At 39.9% G+C, this 20,026-nt stretch overlaps 1 protein-coding gene and 1 long non-coding RNA gene across 5 annotated transcripts in view; one reads left to right on the top strand and one right to left on the bottom strand.

The window, feature by feature from the left end:
* The window catches only part of STAM (signal transducing adaptor molecule), a 38,008-nt gene extending 22,327 nt beyond the window's left edge, over positions 1 to 15,681 (bottom strand). Inside the window, exons 1-3 of one of the 4 annotated variants that reach the window (XM_075143887.1) lie at positions 15,493 to 15,673; positions 12,615 to 12,770; positions 3,676 to 3,760 (exon numbers count right to left, since the gene is read on the bottom strand). In XM_075143887.1, the coding sequence (XP_074999988.1) occupies positions 3,676 to 3,743 (68 nt within the window). In that variant the 5' untranslated portion in view covers positions 3,744 to 3,760; positions 12,615 to 12,770; positions 15,493 to 15,673. Of the gene's footprint in view, positions 1 to 3,163; positions 3,349 to 3,675; positions 3,763 to 12,614; positions 12,771 to 15,492 lie in introns of those variants that run through there. The other 3 variants (XM_075143888.1, XM_075143890.1, XM_075143889.1) reach the window with 3 other exon arrangements.
* A 235-nt stretch (positions 15,682 to 15,916) lies between these two features.
* LOC142079531 (uncharacterized) lies at positions 15,917 to 19,218 on the top strand. Its single transcript, XR_012672708.1, has 4 exons — positions 15,917 to 16,241; positions 17,178 to 17,302; positions 17,463 to 17,573; positions 17,758 to 19,218. It is a non-coding gene; the product is annotated as an uncharacterized LOC142079531 (long non-coding RNA).
* The last annotated feature ends 808 nt before the right edge of the window (positions 19,219 to 20,026 follow it).

Below are 20,026 nucleotides of genomic sequence, written 5' to 3'. Positions count from 1 at the left end.
TTCCTAAAACAAATTCAGAGATTAAACAAATGTGTTGATTGTCTCATAGTTAGACAAACTTTAGATCATCTTAAGAACCTGATATGCGAAACACGCAGAAATTATCAAGTTAATTCCACACTACATATGGCAATACTTTATATATGCTATTGTAAAAAAGGCATATTATTAAAAATATTACTGAATTTACTGTGTTTTCTATGAAAATTCTGGCATCAACTCTAATCAATTAGATTTTGAAATTCACAAAAAAATAGTGAAAGAGAGAGAGTCAGTGGAATTCTAACTTGCTAAAACCTGTTTTAGTTAGGATCATAGAACAGTTTGGATTGGAAGGGACCTTTAAAGGTCATCTAGTCCAATCCCCCTGCCGTGGGCAGGGACATCTTCAACTAGATCAGGTTGCTCAGAGCCCCGTCCAACCTGACCTTGAATGTTTCCAGGGATGGGGCATCTACCACCTCTCTGGGCAATCTGTTCCAGTTGGTTGAATTAAGGGAAGAAAGATAAAATTTTTAGCTATTGGCCATTCTCTGTGATGAAGGGATTGCAATGTAAAAATTAACAGTAGCAATTCTGTTACTGAACTGTAACTAATTTATCTTAAGAGAAAAAGTAGCACCTTTGTAGCGTAACATGTTTCCAACAATTACTCTGGATGCAAACAAGTTGTTGGCAGACCTAAATGAGACATTGTGCCATGTAACACTGTGGGACAAAAAATGCCACTTAATGAAGAATAGTCCTTCTAGTCTGCTATGGCTTCATGTGTAAGACAATCTAAAATGCTGCAGGCATGCAATGGAGCTTATAGACTGGTACAAAGAAAACCCATAAAACAGAGATTTTATAATCTAAACTTCTGCCAAGAACAGTAACTAAGCTTGTGTTGGACCAGAATTGGTTAAAAGATTAAAGCAGATCCCAGTTAAGACGACTAGCATCCTTGCCACAGGAACTTAAATTACAGGAGAATTTCAAACAGCTTAGCATATCTGATTTAAACTTCTTAATGGGGAACTTTGTCTTGCTTTACCTTCCTATGGCATGACATAATCCATCAAAACAAGAAAAACCACTATCAGCAAGTTTTAACAGAATCTGAATTTAAGCAAAGAGTCAGCTGGCAGCCTATTACAAGCAGGGTAAATATTACAAAGATTAAAGTCACAGCCAGGATAAAACCACTGTTTTATTAAAACAAACAAACAAAAACAAAACACAAACACAAAAAAAACCAAAACCAAACAAACAAAACCCACAAATCATAACAGAAATTCCAGCTGTGCCAGAGAAATTTAGCTGCACATTACCAGAAGATCTCTAGCTTTGTCTGTACTCCCAAGCAGCTGTCCCTTGCAGCTACATACATTTGAGCACTGTTCAGGCTAAGTTGCTGTGAGACTAAATCTTGCCTGTGGAAATGCTTTCAGTGGTTAAATAGAACACTGAAGCCTTCAATAATATAGTTATTGTTACAGGCTCAGCATCAACATGCACAAGGAGCAGAAAGCAGTTTTACATATACAGACTAATATGAAACATTATTAACAACTTGCCAGCTGTTATCTTAACTACAGTTATACACAATCGCATAGAAGTCTCAATATGCCATGCTATTTATAAGTACTCCTCTAGAGACCATCTCTAATCCCAAGGAGTAGGCTTATTTGCAAACCTGTCCTTTGAAACAAAAGTCCCAGGTGGGAATTTGCAGTCTGGCATCTCATACTGTTTCCCGTAGTCTTACAAGGCAATCCATATCATTCTCAGAGAAGCCTTTCAGTAAACAGCACAATGGCATAACTCTCTTTTTGAGGCTATTCCTTACCTGAATTGTTACAGGGAATGCTTGGAGAAGATGTATTTAAAACATTTCCATAGCCTAATACTACACTGAATAAAAACACTACAGATACACTGAAATAATGTCTTTAAACTGTGTTTTTTATTTGCTACCTCAAATTATACTTTAACTTTTCATGTCCAAAAAAACAAGTGCATGCATAAAGCCTATGAGAGAGCTCAGTAAAGAATCAATAATGGAAGCATTAGCAGCCCATATTAAGATGTGTTTAATTTAATATCACATTTTCAAAATGTGTATTTATCGAAGCTCTGATGTCAGAGAATAGCTTCTCAAAACAAGGGGAAGAAACACAGAATCTCATTGTTTTCTGTGACAAAGACACTGGTGGTCTTGTGGTGAGAACAAGGGAAGGACAGCAGATGCTTTATACCTTGGTTTTAGAAAAGTTTCGACAAACAGTTGAAGCTCATACAGTCTCCTGATCACCCAACTGGTGAAATATGGGCTGGATAAAAGGATGATAAGGTGGATGGAAAACTGACTGGCTGGCCTCCTAAGCTCAAAGAGTTGTCACCAGTGGTGCAAATCCCAGCTAGCGGGCAGTAACTAGTGGGGTCCCTCAGGGATCTCTGCTGTGACCAACACAGCTAAATGTCTTCACTAATAACCTGAATGATGGGAGGCAGTGCACTCTCAGAAACTTTGCTGACAATAGCAAATTGGGGGGGAGCAATCAATATACTGGAGGGCAGGTTTACTATTCAGAGGGACCTGGACAGGCTGGAACTTCATCAAGTTCAACAAGAGCAAGGGCAAGGTGTTGCATTTCTGATGGTCTGCACCAGCAAAGGCCAGGTGCTGACCACCTAAAAAGCAGCTCTGCAGGAAAGGATCTGCAGGTCCTTTTGGGTGGCAGATGTCAGCAGTGCAGCCTGACAGCAAAGACAACCAACCGCACCCTGGGTCAAACAAGTGGTCAGCGCAGTCAACAGGGCCAGGGAAGTGATCCATCCTTCCCCTCCGTTCTGCACTTGTAAGATTGCATCTGAGTACTTTGCCCAGTTTGGTGCAAGAAGGATATTGATGCACTACATCAAGTCCAATGGAGGGCTGCCAGGATGGTCAAAGGAGAGTCACATACAAGGAGAGATGGAGGACTGCGTCAATTTTGAGAAGAGAGGACTAAAAGGGAATCTTGCTGCTTTCTACAACTAATTAATCAGAGAATACATAGAAAACGCAGCTGGACTCTTTCTTAGAGCTGCACAGTCATAGGACAAGATGCAACAGGCAAGTTGGAACAGGGGAAATTGTAACCAGATTGCAGGATTATTTATTTATTTATTTACTTACTGTGAGGGTAGTTAAATACTAAAATACTGAAACATGTTGCCCATAGAGGTTGTGGAAACTCTGACCTTGGAGGCATTCAAGACTCGACACAGTTCTGAGCAACCTGATCTAATTAGACCTGTTTCAAGCTGGGGGGTTGGACTCCAGATGACCTCTGGAGGTCGCTTCCAACCTAGATTATGATTCTGTAAGAAAAATCCCTCATGAAGTCTCCTGAGTTTACAGTGACACTGCTAAAACATATCAGTTTATTTATTCTGTTACATTGGTAAAAAGCTACTGTATGCAAGTCCTAATGTTAAGAGATCAGTTAGTATCTCCAAAGGAAGATTTGCAAAATATTTGAGCAGAAAATCCATATATTTTCCTTTTACTTGTAACAAATTTAAGTTAAATTGAACTGTTGCAAAAGTCTATACAAGATAACAAAAATTTCATTCCTTTCATCTGAATATGAAACTGAAATAACACAATTTAAAAAGTTTGGGGAGGAAATTTCTGAAGTCACTTACCCTGTGCGTGACTGTCCAACTTTATCACAGATGTCTAAGATGAGGCCCCAGTCCTCTGCAGTGTTCATCTCACTGGTTGCTTTCTCTGATTAATAAAGTACAAGTAAATAAAAATATAAATTTCGAAAAAAGAAAAGATAAAAGAATTTAACAAAATTGTCAACAAAGATGTTGCAATATTACCTCTTTGTATATTGCTAAATGCATGACAAATCCCTCCATTAATAAATTCATATATTAAAACTGTTATACCTAATTCTTTTTAATTTTCAAATGTTCACTTGTGCCATGAATTTAAACTCATAAGCAAGTATTTATTTTGGGGTTGTTTTCCCACATAATAAAGATATACCCAGATTATGACAAAAGTAGTATAGCTACCAACAGATTTTTTTTTCCATTTGGAACTATAAAGTTTAATAGGATATGAATACCCAGAGCATTAGTTCGCTGTTTGCAGAGTCAGATACAACTGCATTTACCACTTCCTCAGACACTAAACTGCTGTGTCTTGCATTTCCTTTCGATGTATTACAACTCAACAAGAAGGATACAACAATTAATTAATAATCACTAAACTTTTACCTCCCCATTCTCATCTCTGCTTTGGATGATATATTCCACTGTCTCTTTTCAGCTACAGAGACTGCTAAACCAAAGCTAATCTCACAGAAGCCATTGGGACTCTTTCTTCCAAAGCTTTTGAATAGGACAAGAAGAGCTCCTGCTGAAGAGTGAAGAAATAGAGAGGGTAGATGGAGAAGAAATAGATTCTGCTTCAGAAAAAAAATAAAGACTGCCTCCCTATTTCTCACCCAGAAAAGCTTAGGTACACAGAGGATAACAATAAATAAAAGCGTTAAAGGAAACTGAGCCTTACACTGCAGCTGCATGGAAGATTATCTAAACACTGATAGATCAGATCAAGGCTGGAGAGCACAAAGGAACTCACAAGCAGTTTCCATTATTCACCAAACAGAAGGAGAATGGGCACAGAATAGTATACAAACTTTGTTTCCTATCCCAGATTCATCTAATATTAATCTCTTAATCTACAAAACACAAAATATGCCTCTTCAATGAGTACCATCCCTCAGGGAATGTCTCAGACTACTGAGTTTCATGGAAGGAAGCAAAGATTTCCTAAAAAAACTTATCTGTCAGGAAAGATTCGTTATCTGTATTAGCACTTGCAAGACTGCAGAGAAGAGAAAGACAAAGCAAAACATCTAATCTCCAAAAGTTACTAGGAATTATTCATCCCGAAGTTGATGGCTTGTCTTTATGAATGAGTTTCTCTGCCCTACAAATTGAAGTCAGGTTACCGTTAATTAGTTTCTTAATTCAGAACAAAAATGCAGAAAAGCAAAGCTCTATGGTTATTTCTGAGAAAAAATTAGAAGTGCCATATACAATTAAAGTGATAACATATCAGTTGCACAGCCTGATGCAAGGAAAACAGCAAAGCAGTATAGGGAAATCCTAAATGGAAGTTAGTTACAATTCTGTATGTTCGCTCAGATAAAGTAAAAGAGCACTGCCTCTTCTCTCTAAACTGAATCAGAAAACTTATTTGATTACAAAAAATGGTCATAATCAACAAAAATATGAAAAATTCTGGGCAGACACCATGCTAATATCTAGCACTAAGATATACCAGCTGATCAACCAATCACTTTATTTTTCTTTCAGTCTACTATTGTTCCAAATCATGCTTAAGACTAGTAGAGCTAACAATCAGAGAAATTCTTGATTTTTAAATCTTGTTCATAAAGGAAACATCAACTGTGAAGCAAAAATTGAGAGGAACACCATGATGGCAGAAACCACTCAGCATGCCAACTAAAAATGCCAAAACATGAGAACAGAGCAATGAGACTGTACCCTGCTTATATCAATTAACATTGTTTCATTACTCCAGAATTTTGGTTCTTTAGTTGGGGATACCTTATAAATATAAGCAAATGAGACAAGGGGAAGAAAAAAGCAAGGAAAAACCCATGCATTATACTTTTCCTGCTTGTTATTTATCGTTTCAATATAGCCAGCTCTCAGTCCTCTGTAGGCAGAATACTTCTGCCACACGTGATAAGACACCTGAACTGAATGCCTTGCATAGAGCCATCACAGGCCAAGAGAGTCTTCTGTTATCATAGTCCACGAGCACAGCAGCTGTACTGCTTCCAAAGCCAGCCTCCAGACTGAGGCATTGTAACTGCTTTTTTGAAACATGGAGCTTAAGTGGAGCTGTACCTGAGCTGAAGGTGTGCCCATACAACATTCCCAAAACTAAAAACAGCTGATAAGCACAGTCTAGAGACGCACAAAGCAGACCACATGGAGGCAGTTTAGTTCCAGGACTCCGCTGTTTCAGTTCATTGCCAGTTCTGCTGGAGCCAGACCAGCTCCAGTCAAAGTGTGTCTGCGTGGTGCTCTCCACAGCCATAAGTTCCCACCAGGCTCAGAGCTCACACGCAGCCTCGCAAATCCACGGTGTTCACTCACACTTAATGCCGTACTTCAGTTAGCACATCCTTCAACAGTCAGAGCTGAGAAATCCAATGGAACTGAAACTTTGATCTTTTCCATTATTCTACATAACAGACAGTTGTCTGTACTTTTGGCAACAATTGGTCCTTCTTTCCTCACAATGTCATCAAGAGAGAAATGGCATGGCAAACGGTTATGTCTTTTACATAGTAAAACAATGCATGCTTAAGGTTTAAAAATAACAACAAACTGTCTTTTATGCTAATTTAAATAGTTTGGCTTAAACTAAAAAAAGATGGTGCTTGAAATCCCTGATCCATATCAACCACAACGATTACAACCTTCATTTTAATTCTCAGTAAGAATATTTGCAAATTTATCCATAATCACAATTACAAGTTTTCTATCATGACTACATTTCTTCTTGGAAGTTGAACTTAGTCCTGTATAAAAACTGCCATTTGCTTGCAACACCTTCCCCCTTGTTAGTCAGGACATTTCCTCCACCAACAAACACTAGATAGTTTCTTACTAAATTTCAGTCTGAAACGCAGTTTCATTGTGTACTTTCTCTCTTCTGTAGTAACATGGATAATAAAATTAATTGTAAGACATGAGAAAAAAATTGCCTCTAGAGTTTTAGTTAAATTCTGTCTCAGACAAGGGCAGTTAAAAGTTAATGGCATACTGTGAATGTTAGCAGTACACTATCTGACATTGACTGTCCACAAAAAAGGCCACTATCTCTGTCAGAGGATTAGTGAGTGACTGTCACTTTTCACCACTCTGGGAGCAACAAAGATGATTTGACAAAATTCCTATGTTGCATCAGTGTTTTGTAGACAAAATTATGACTTAAAGCTACTTAAGTTAAATTACTTACATTATCATCACTTAAAATCCATGAATGCTCTCTCTTCTAATGTGAGGCACACATTCACAGCCAAAAAGAACTTTATGTGCATTCAGTATTTGCTTACCCTGACTAACAGCTGGCATCTTACCAGCCTTCAGGTACAGCTGAGATGTCACTGTTAAACTCTATCTTAGTACCAAAATGGACTCTGATAGGGAGAGAAAAACAGAGATTTGTATTTAAAGCCTTAGGGTAGGTTACCACAGGAGGTAGAAGATAACTTAAACTAGAAATGTTCATCTTCCATCCCTGATCAAAAATAATTCTGCCATAGCAATATTAATGTTTACTTCAGACCCTATCCCTCCACCTCATCATTGCTAGAAAATCTATTCAACTTAGTGAATGCCAAGCCAGGATCAGATAACATTTCGGACTTTAGTAAAACAACTTCTAAAGACAGTGCTGGCTCCTTCATGAAATCAGTGTTAATCAGTTAATGCTATGTCAAACACAAAGGAAAACAGGACTACGTGACACAGATGTATACATGATGGAACTTTGGACATAAGTTTTCTGAAACTCAAATTCAAGGCATTGTTTTCCTAGCACAAGCAAGGCCTACAAATTAATGTAGTAACTTTAACCAGTGCAAGACTATAAAATCTTATGTCGCCTCAGACTGCAATTCGTAGCTTTTAAATTTTATGACTGCTTGTTTTCCTTTTTTTTTTCCCCATTATAGGTCTTCAACTTTCACCTTTATTTTTCTAGGAGTTATTTAAAATTATTTTCTTATAATTAACTCCACAAAGACAGACACACAAAGTGTTAAGCGCCATCATTTCAGAGGAAAAGAATACTTAGAACTATGGCTTTTTTGGACAACAACAACAATAACAATGATTCTGCACAATATAAGAATACCTTTCTAAATAACTTCAACAATTTATTTAATTCCTAAAACAAAAGCAAGACACACAAAACCAATATATTACATTTTTCAGCCACTTTGCAAGGCACAGAGCGTGGCATCACTAGGCTTCTCCCTTTACACTTCTTCTGTACTCATAACACTAATCATGCCAAGCCAGACCAATTCCACCTTGCCCAACATTCAGTCTCTAATATATATTATACCTAAAGAAGCAAATGCCTAGGAAAACATAAAAAAGAATAACGTCAGCATTAGTTGTACTTCCCTACAACACACCTTTCAGCGACCAGCAATTTGCCGCTTCGTAACTCCTGAGTCAGAAATGGTGCTTCAACCACGCAAACGTAACCATAAATCACATATAAAACAAATAATTAAGAAAGTGTTCTGAAGCAAAATGCGTCTCCTCTGATAGAAATCTCAGCTGTGTATCTTCAAAATTTCTCAGTAAGTTCTGGAACATAATCTCCTTCAAATAAAATACCTAGATGCTGAAACCATACTTCCAAACATATTTTCTATCTTTGTTTTTTTTCAACTAAACTGAATAAAATTTATACAAACCTGAACATTATCTGCCTTCTAAAGAAAATACCATTCCTCAATACAAATGCTGTCTAGTCTCACTGAAATATTGTACCAAAAACCAAGCATTACACCTATTGATCAGAAGCCAGGCCAGAAAGATCTAAATATATGAGTTACATCACTTACACTTTGGTTGTGGTGAAAGTACACGGGCTCTTGCATGGGTTCTTTTGGGATACCTAAATAAACCAGCCCCTCCTTGTGTTGTAAAGTTCATTAATTTTGTTGAGGCCCCACTTCCCTCCAATTTACACAAACCTGAAGGCTTGGAGCATCAATAAAATTCTGTTTTCTCCTCTGGTTTTATGCGTTATTTAGAAATTATAACCAAAGCAAAAGTATTTGCACTGAGATTCTATTTGAAGTTCCCGATTACATACAAAACGCAACTGAAGATAGAAGAAGCAAACTTTTCTCAGAAGAAAAAATAATAATTTCCTAATAATTCGTAATTGTCCTAAAAGAAATTGATCATCAGATTTATAAAGCACTATAGGCAGAAAAAATGTAGTACATGCTGAAAAAAGCCACTGCCAAACTTAGTGGTTGACTGTTTAGGTGCCAGTAAGAGAAATATAAATATTGCTGCAGATTTTCCATGCAAATATGTGCTAGTCACTTGATTTCTCTGCCTTAGTTCTGCATCTTAACAATAGCATTTTACAGCCTTATTAGAATTTTGCAAGAGTAAATACTCTCATTAATGTTCCAATACTGCAGTGAAAAGCATGATGCATTTCTTAAGGCAGAAAACTTAAATACTACCTATTGCTAACAACATATTTAGAGGGAAGTCTTGGCAGGTTTGACCTTTCTAAGCTTTAGATTTTACTGAAGTTTATTTTTTAAAAATTCCAATCTTAGAACTGAGCTATTTTTCTGCTAGAAAGTCTCGAAGATGTTAAAACTACCTAGAATTTCAAGAAATAACAAAAACAGATCAAAACACCCCTAAACCGAACACTTAAAATGTACATGATTTGAAGCAGTTAAAACCAATATCAATAAAAACTGTCAGAATATTCTACTAAACTAAGGTTTCATGGACATAATTCCATTTCCCCAGTTGCACATCTCTAAAATGAAATACTGAAGTTCTCAGTAATTGAAGTTACCAAGAAAAGAACAGATACAGAAAGTCTTCAAAAGAATGGCTAAAATTACAACCAGTTTCTAGCATGATAAAAAATCCTCAAAAATCCATTATATCAATGTAAACACCACAGAATTAACAAAAACTTCAACGCTCCCCTCAGCCTTCTCTCCCCCTCTGCCACCGAAAGTCTTGTTTTCTTCCCAAGACTAAATAAATAACTTTTCTCCTCTCTAAATAAATGCAAATACTAAAATTCCAAAGCATTGTAAAAACATAAATGTAACTATTTCATCTCTTCAATATAGTTTAAATAGTCCTGAAAGACTGAAACTGATTGCAAATTTTTCTTTCTTTTTGCAGTCACTCACCAAGAAATTCTGATTACATACCGTTCCACATCACTGAAGTTTAATTAATTTTGTTCTTTTTGTCTGTCAAATAAAATGAACAAATGTATTTGTTGGCCCATTCTACAAAAAACACCGCTTTAATATTAACCACTCTACATTTCACTAGCATGCTCATGACTGCACAGAAGAATACGTCCAACCAAATTCCATTTAGACAAGATTGAAAATAACCTCTAACAGGCAATGCTACCATAGAAAGAAACTAGAATTCCCTGCTGAACCATTAACTTCAGTAAAGCTGTTAACCAACTTCTTCAGTTTAACTGTATCCCCATTTACAGTATTCCTAAAAAGTCCTTATGGGAGCACTTGTAGAAGGCATCCTATGAAAGCACTGCTAGCTGATCCAAGGCAAAGCAAGCAGCAGTGACTGAGCTGACATGAGGCCACCTCAACTCATTCCTTCAAAAGACTATGTACGATCTCACCGTGCATGAGACAGCCTAGCCAAGATAGACATGGGTCAACTCAGTAAGCTGAGCAGAATGAAGACAAAAGGATTCAAGATCTGGTAAGACAATGCTCAAAACAACAGTAAGACAAGCCCGGCAAAAATAATTTAGATTTATGGCAAACTCTAACAAGTCCATGGAACTCAAACTACCTTTCACCCAGAAATATTACAACAGGGCAGGAAGGTGAGCACATTAGAGATATATGAGAACGATGATGATTACTCTGTAAACAAGGTGCATCACAGGCATGTTATACTAATAAATGGTGCCAGGATTTATTTGCAGAGCCCCACAAACAAAGGCACAGTAGAAGCGGCATTTCAGAAGGAAGATCAGCAAAAGACTTCACTTTTCATATCAAATATACACTGTTATTTTTATCAGCTAGAGGAACAGATTTTACACGTTGGAGAACTACTTTGATTCTTCTGAATTTTGTGTTATAATACACACTGTCACAGCTGAAATGAGGGGAAGCACTTAAAATGACAGCTCTTGCCTGGGAGGAAAGAAAGAGAATTACCGGGAAAGTACAGTCCACAAAAATTCCTTTGCCTATGGAACATACTATCCTGGCTTCAAATTGCCCAGCTGAACTCAAAGTCTGGTGACTCATTTTCAGAAAGGGATCCTGAAAAAGATTTTCTTGTTGGCTATTATACAGAAAGGGTATTCCACTCATTTTCATCCTGTCAGTGTTGCCATTTTTCACTGAGAACATACACCAAAGGTATCTTTAGTGAGAAGTTCTTGTTTTTCATAAACATTTATAAATAACTGAAAAGGGGGGTGGCTATAGCTCCTTTCCCACACATTTGCTACTCAGCCTCCCTGTTAGCTCACAGTTTATATCCTTCTCCCTAAAACAATGCTGAGAAAAGCAGTAGGCCAAAAAAGTGCCAGCCTCATGACAAGCTGAACCAATCCCCGGAATTCATCTTCCTTTGCAGCCAGAAGTTAACTCACTGTCTGCAGTCTCCATAATTATCTGGGGTCAACAATCTCCTCTGCAACAATTTTCCCTCCTTTTGGCAAACCTGGCCTAAACAGAGAAAAGCCCAGCTCAGAGAGATATGTAATTGGATGGTTTTGAAGATATTGACTAACCAAGGGGATAAATCTAAAGAATAATGAGTTTAAATAGCAAGAGTATTTTATTACAAGAAATTGCACCATGGGAATCATGGGCAAAGCATTTCTTATATTCTAATACATCAAACCTTAACGTCCCCACTTACCTACAATCACACGTAATTCATGCGTATGATATAATAACTAAAGAGTCGTGAGCATAAAATGATCAATAACTGCTACAGTTAATAAAACATGGGAAAAATCATTGCAAGACACATCAGGTTGACAGTTCTACTACATTACTAAACTATCTGCTTAATTTCCTATTACTGTAAATAGTAAGCCTGAATCTTTCCTTTCTTCCCACTCCTGTGGTGCCTCAAATCGTTACACCAGCTACATTTAGAACTAGACTAACATCCAAAGCAAATGCAAAAAATGCCTTCATCCCTTACCGGACATAAGCGAGAAAAATAACGCAAAATCCCCTGTGTTTTTTAAACACCTGCTCTTAATATCATGTGTGATTTTATGACAACTCATACCAGAACCTGTATTTACTGCAGCTTATAAAATTTCAGAAATAATAAGCTTACAGCAGGGAGTAAAATATTCTTCCGGTTCTCTTCCTACAGCATAGATTAAGTTTACAATGCTTGACATCAAGTTAGAATAAAGTATGCACTACATTAAGACCAGAGTTACAGATTTTATTGAGATAACATCTAAATGACACTTCAGAACTGCTTTAGCAGTAAGTTCTTCATCAAACCTAGCCTAACCACCGCTACATTATTAATTAGCCTGTCATGACAGATTAGCAGACAGTCTTTTGGTTCTTAATGCACATTTCACCATTATTTTTCCTGCATCAAACTTACAGATAAACCTGCATTTCTCAGGAACAATTCTCTGGGAGTAATTTTATGATTAAGGTTGTGAAATATGGCAGAAATAGACTCCCCATCAAATTAATAAGAACACCATTAATTCTAACTCCTTAAATGGAGGATTAGAGTCTCTTAATTACAACCTCAGCAGTCCAGTGTCTTGAAGGTTTTTTCTTTTGTTAAATTCCAATATTATGTTCCTTGCTTGGACACACCATCAAAGGTTCCCAGATTTGATTGTGAAAATCTACACTGATTTGTGTCACCACTGATTAGTATCCCCTCCTGATGAAATATTCCTAAAAATGGTAAAAAGAGGGTTCAGAAAACAAAAAGTATTTGGGATTCATCCAGAGATTTGGACTCTTTGAGGATGGCATGGCTTACCTCCTCAAATCTCTGGGCAGCTTAAAGCATTCTTTAATATTATTAGTTTAACAGTAGTCTTAAACAACATTCTTTTGCCAATCACACATAAAGAAGAGGTGCATCCCTGAAAAATCTCTGTGCAAAGTTGACGCTAAATGGTGAGCCATTATGGATGACCAGGTTCCACAGCAGGAGCATGCTAACAGGACTAGCCAAATGCTGATGACTGCCAGACAAACTGAGAAATTTCTCCTTCTGAACTTAGAGATACTTATGCTCCTCAAAACAATGGAAAACAATTTAGTTCCAGATGTGTTCTCTGCAATCCATCACCCTAAATGGTTCCAAAATCATTTCCAACTATTACACAGTACTGATTAGCTGTCCAGTAGACAAGACTGTACAGCTATCACAGCAATACTATCAACTACACCAACGTCCAAATTCATACGAAATTAAGGATAGCTTTTGACTGCCTTCCTGCTTCAGAAATCTGATTTTCAAAAGAAAACTTTCTTGCTGGGCAAGAACAAAGCAGAGCACTCAACTTTCATTCTGAGAAAGGAATTGAAAAATAACACTACTGCTTGACAACTTTTGGAAGTTTCCCGAGAACACGAGAGCTTACTTTACAGCTGACGTTATCTTATGAAGCCTGCCAAGAAGTTCATCCAGATAATAGCAAATCCCAAGGGGCCTCAGGGAAGAAGGGCCCAGGGACACTTTCTGGGAGACTTCATCATTCTTTTCCTCCTGGCACAAATCCAATTAAGTGATGGATAAATGCACCAGGCTCCTGAAAGTAGGCTGCAACCAACTGAACAGCCTGCTGCTCCTTCAGTCTCCCTCAGGACACCATGAAAGGGGCCAACGGAAAGAGGCTGTGTTTACTGGTGAAAATTAGCCCATTGCCCACTATCTGCTTTTCCAAGAACAATTTGGGATTGAGTGGTTATTTCCCTGTGCTCACACAGTATACAGAATAATACTTTTGAAAAATATCAGCTGGTGATCATACTAGGCAAGCACAGTAGGTAAGGTGTTGGCATCCTCTGCACCTAGAAAATAGCAAATAACCCACCGAAGCAACAGTTGGGCGCTACTGCCCTGCATTATGAAACTTACAGCGCTGACAAGCACATCTATCAGACTTAGCTCTAGAGAAACCCACTCACGCAGTCTGATCTTCACTGCTAGACAGCGGCCTTAGGAAGTAAGAAAGTGAACATTTGCCAGAACCTCAGCTATCACTTTTTAATCTTATTAGTTCAAACCACTCTCACAGATAATATTACCAATGTTTCAATCCTCTAATGGTTCATGGAAAATTGGCAAGCAGTGCAATCTCTTCCTTATTTTCAACTGCCAAATTACACTAAAGACAGCGAAACAATTAGGAAAAATTATTTACTACTTTTCAAGATAAGTCATTGTCAACTTTGCCACCAAGAAAATTATAAACTGAAGGGCAGTCTTCAGCAGAAAAGTGTTCTTAACTGTTCAAAATGAGAATAAAAGCAAGCTATGCTTTATTAAGATGCAACAGACTAAAAATTCCTGATAACATACATACAGATTTTGTGTCACAGTCTTTCGTTTATGCTCTAACCCTTCCCCCCGAAAAGATACATACTTTTCAAACACTTTTGAGTTGTTTTTTTGAAGAGCTGGAAGAATTAAATTGGAGCCCTGATTTCTAAAGTTGGATAAACATTAAGAAAGAAACAATGTATTTGTAGTTGAAAGCTACAGCAAGTACAAGGCTACTAAAGAAATCTGTTCCAAGAAACATATACGGTGGTATACTGCTAAGAAAATAATCTAAGATGGGTGTAGGGGGTACATATCCAAATATGAGAAAAAGTCCCTTTACATCATGCTGTTCCCCAGACAAAGCTTTTATCACTCAAAGTAAAACAGACGTCAGCAGCAGGTGGGAGACAAACCGTATTACACAATCACAAATCAGACGTGCAAAATGAATTTTTAACTGCCTGTATGTTGTTTTACCTTCAGTTTGGACACATCAGCATTAAGTATAATTTCTGTCAAGTAAAAGCCAGACAAACCCTCTCCACCTAGTTCGGCCTTGGAACAAGCAAGGTAGGGATGAAACCTGATCACAGCACGTCAACTTTCACTTGAAAGGGAAAAAGAAAGCTCCCACAGGAATAAAAAATTCTTTGACAATTTTCTCATGCCTGTCTGTGAAGCAATTGTAGATGGTGTTTTTTACTTTTCAATCTTTCAGCAACACTCCAGCATTTCTCACTACTTGTTTTGCTGCGCTGCAACGTTACTTCTGCTAAGCAGGCCAGCTTGTTTCCCACAAGCATCCCTGTGCTCGCCCCCCTCGCTCGGAGCCCCACGAAGCCAGGCAGGGCCCGCAGCAGCCCCCGCCCCCCCCGTGCTGTCACCGACCAGGCCGCAGTCACCGCCGCCCGCTGCCAGGAGGCGCCCCTGGCCCGGCCGCTTCCCGCCGCACCGTAACCGCCGGCCCGGCCGGGCCGCCCTGTCGCCGGGCTCCCCGGCGAGCCCAGCAGAGGGCCAGCAGCCCGCGGGGGGCCGGAGGCGGGAGCGGGGTCGGGGGCGGGCCGGCCGCGGGGTTACCCCAGGGGGAGGCCGGGCCGGGGCGCCGCGGGAGCCACTCACCCACATCCTGGTCGAAGGGGTTGGTGGCGAAGAGCGGCATCGCGGGGCACGGGGGCGCGGCGAGGCCACCCCTCCCCTCCCGGCAGCGCGGCGGCGGAGCGAGAAGCCCTCGGCGGCGGCGGCTCCTCCTCCCGCCCAGGGTACCTCCGCCGCCGCCTCCTCGCAGGGCCGGGGAGCCAGCCCGCCGCGCACAGCATGCTGGGAAACCGGGGCTGTCCCCATCGCCGCCTGACGGCCCGTGGCCCCCCCGCGACCCCGCGACCCGGTCCCGGCTCCAGCCCCGGCCCGCCCCGCGGCGGCGGCAGCGGCGCAGGGCCCGGGGAGCGGGGCCCGGCGGGCGGGAAGGCCCCTCAGGCCCTTTCCGCAGGCACCCGCGGCCCGAGCTGTGCCTGGCCCCCGCCGGGCCCGGTAGGTAGGTGGGTGGGCGGGTGCCCCGCCTGGCCTGGCCTGGCCTCGCCTGGCCTCTCCTGCTGCCCGGCTCCCCGGAGGCACCGGCACCGCCGCTGCTGCCCCCCGGGCCGGCCCCAGTCGGCCCCGCCGCCCCAGGCCTGGCAGCTTAGGGCCGGCAGGACGGCTCAAGGCGGGAGTTTGTTTTAGTTCTGCTGAGCCCTTTCGTGCCTCCCTATTTAGTAGCTGAGTCGGTTCCGTGCCCAGACACATTCGCTCCCTATAGAAAATTTTCAGAGCTTCTTCATACATCGGGCTGAGTGAGTCTTTTCATTGTTACTGCTGTCATGCTTCTGAGGTAGGTGGCCTGACAGCGAAGGTGCAGGGTGGTGGTTATGATGGTGTCTTTCACAGCATGGCATGGGAGCCTGACCACTTCTGCACGGTTAGATCCTGTTGAGATCAGTAGCTATCAGTTGTTCACAGGCCTTGACTATCCTGTGGCCTTTGGTTGCGCAGTCGTATCTTGCTGCTTCAGTTTGTACCAGTATCTTGTTGGCTTCGATGGGATGTATCGCACGATAACAATTTGACTCACGGGATATGACATGTTCTGCCTATTTCTGCTGTCACATAAAACTCAAGTCGTTACTTTTAGTAGCGTTTAACTACTCTGAACTAGTTAAGCAAAATTAAGCAAAAAAAAGGCACATGCACACACGTGAAGGAAGAGTCGTAGACATCTAAAAGAGCAATATGGGCACGTCACAAGAGTGCAAACAAGAACTGAAAAAGATACTACTACTGATTGCAGTGCAGAAACACTAGATGCAATCAATAGCACTACCATGCTCAATAATGAACGTGATTGCATGCATTAGGCAGACTTTGGACACCTCAGATGAGAACTGCACACCAAGCTGCTTCCCACAGGGATTTACAGTCATTAGGCACTTAACTTATTTTACTAAATTTTTTTGCAAGATCTGGAGTTCTCCTTCTTTCCCTATCCACAACAACTGTTTTCAGCAGCTGATGCAGGTCAGCATTGATCTACTGCTTAGGACTGACTACTTTTAACGAATTGCATGTTTTCTTTGGATTCTGCCTCAGTTCAACGACATCTGTTAGATATTCTCTGAGAGGATGCTTTACTTCCTCACCATTCATCATCCCCCATTATGTTCACAAAAGACATATGGTAGATGTTCTCAGAGCCTGTTTTATCCCCTCCTTTTTCATCCCTTCCCTCTGATGGGTTTCAAAATTAATTGTAAGAATCCTTTCAAAACATGCAGCAGTCCAACAGTAAAAGCAAACGCAAGAGATGTGGGGAACTGGAGTTTTAGACTCTCTTCAGCCTGAAAGGGTTCCAACCCAACTTTACTTCCCAGGCAACACCCTACTCAACATTTTGAAAAAGGTAATCTATACTCACGGAGCATCTCAAGGCTCTGTAGTCATGGCTCATGTTTTGTTTCTGTAACTATTTTTTTCTGTTGAACACAGTGTGAAGTACAAGAGTCCTTTGAATACTCTGTATTATATTGTATCTCCCTCTTTTCCCTGTCCCGTGTCTCTAGCATTCTTCCATGGCACAGCAATGAGTGGTGGTTAGAGCACTCTTCCACGAAGTGTGGGGTTTGCCCTCTCAGGCACAGATGGCTACGGAAACCAGCTTTTCCACCTTATGTGTGAGTAGTATAATGAGTATGCTATTAAAAAAAGGTGTGTTAAGCTTCCTTTGTTGGATGTAGTTCAAAAATATTTGTATTATTTCCTACTGCGTTTGAAATGGGACTCGTGCTGCCTAAGTTAGCTATCTAAAAGCAAGGAATCTAGTTCAAAGGTACACTCTCAAATTGCACCTAATTTCAGGGTAACTACAGCTGATAGAGAATGTAGCAACATTGCACTCCCTGTGCCCACAACTATGTGCTGCCACCACATTTCTCGAATTAGATTTGGAATTTGATCCAATTCATTTGTGGCTGCACAATCAGCTGATCCAGCCAAAAACTACCTCACTGCAGAAAGTTCCCTGTTGGATCATGTCACTCATCTGACTCACCTTGCAATTAGATCGCCGGGCAAGGGAAGAGGTGGGAAGGCACAGCTGGGGACTGTACTTCACCAGACTGGGTCAAGAAAAACAGGCATGTCCAGGGGATTATTCATCTGTTCTATTTCAGATCTCCTTCTGAAGATGGCGTCTGCAACAGTCTGACTCTGTTGATTTCACAAAGGAGCTTATCTGCCCAACAGTTCCCTGATTTAGGGCTTGCCTCCAGACAGCCTTATAGCAAGTTTTAGGTAGGGTGTTTTTTAAAAATATGTGCTACTTTTGTCCAAAGTAAACAGTCTCAGATGATTGGTACGGACACTTCTTCTTCCTTTGCATACTTCATTTTTTATACAGTACTGTTGTTCAGATACTGCTAAGTGGTAAAGGCATGTATTCAGTTAACTGTCAGTGCAAATCGCTTCCTGGATTTTAAAGATGTGACATACTTCTGAATTTGCTTAAGTAACTGTTTCATTTTGTTGTTTGTTTATATAATTTATTAATTTTTTTTTAATTATGACAAGGGTTTATCCATACCAAGGTTAGTTTCGGATTCTGATGATATACAATAATCAGTAATAGTTTTCTGATAGGAAAGGGTACTTAGGAACAGCAACTTATAAATGACAATCTGTTAGAGAATTCTAATATTTTTTACAATCACTCAACTGACACACATCTGCATTAGACAAGTGTATTTTTTAGAGGAAGACAAAAACATTATGGCCACAGAGGGGAAGTCCATTGCAGTTCCAGTTTACTGGAGGAGTATTATACTTGGCATCCCTATTTACTTTAACACATATTAGTTTGCTAGCTGCTGCACTGTAAAGGTAAGGTGTATAACTCCAGCAAAAAGTCAGGCCAGTACACTTTTAGCAAGGAGACAGATATGAAGACCAAGGATTGTCTCAGGGATCAGTCACACTGACCTCTATTTTAACTGCATTTTCTTTATAGTCCACTGTGTACATTGCTTTCAGAACTGGAAGCTGGGCAGAAAAGAAAATCAAAGGCAAAGAGGAAGGTTCATAATAGAGAAAATGCCAGCAGTCCATTTAATCACAGCTTTTGTCTTTGACAGGGCAAGTACAAGATGTTTTGGATGGCATACAAGATGCTGTCATGCATAACAATACAATTATATGATTAAGACAAAATTTATCCCCAGTCACAGGCCGTATATAAATGTTCTAACTACTGGACTACAGTGATTTACTCCCTATCTATAATTTTATTGTACATGTCCTAATATTTTGCAAGTGTCCAAGTTGCATGGCTTACTTATGGTATTCTTATCTATTTCTTTATATAAAGAGAATATATGAAACATATCAATACAGTAAGTCTGGTGTTCTCTGTTATACAAGAAGTCAGGCTAAAATTATTTAATTGTCTTTTTTGGCCTTAATATTTATGAAGTATGAAAGTAGGATTGTATGAAGCATATAGCTGGAGTTCCCTCAAATCCATGTAAAGAAGGCAAGTATTCAAATAATAAACTTTATAAAACAATTCAGTTTGCCCTAACCACATTAAAAATTGTAACATGCAACTTTCTAGTTAATATTTGCACGTATAGATGCCAGAAACAAGGGTTTATATCTTCCTCAATCTTTCTGTATTCAAAGCAGTACTTGCAAACCAGCTCACATGAAGTAATATTTCATATGTTTACACTGCAGTTTTGTTAAATGATTTTGGATAACAAGTTCACCAAAGTCAAACACAAAAATGTGTTTATACTATTTGCTTTGGTAAGCTTATAGTGATGTATTGTGATATACCTGTAAGAAGCAGACAATCTGGGAGCTGCTGGGACCTCTGGGTGCCTGGACTTCCCTGGGGGTGCTGGCAGGAGCATCACTCTGTGCCAGCTTCCTGACACTGCCATGGAGGACCACTTGTCCTAGTGCTTTTTTTGGCACGAACACCTGTTCTCAGTGTGGCCAAACTGACTACACCCAATATGGTCACTTCTTCTTGCTGATAACTCAGACCAGTTTTCAACCAATGATGAGGTTAAAATTAATCTTTTTGTTCTCCACCACTCTTCAAAGAAGGAAAATAGAAATACTTCCA

This window comes from Calonectris borealis, chromosome 2 (genome assembly GCF_964195595.1).
Source record: "Calonectris borealis chromosome 2, bCalBor7.hap1.2, whole genome shotgun sequence".
NCBI lineage: Eukaryota > Metazoa > Chordata > Aves > Procellariiformes > Procellariidae > Calonectris > Calonectris borealis.
The sequence above is the reverse complement of the archived record's forward strand: the minus strand, read 5'-3'. Positions and strand labels throughout refer to the sequence as shown.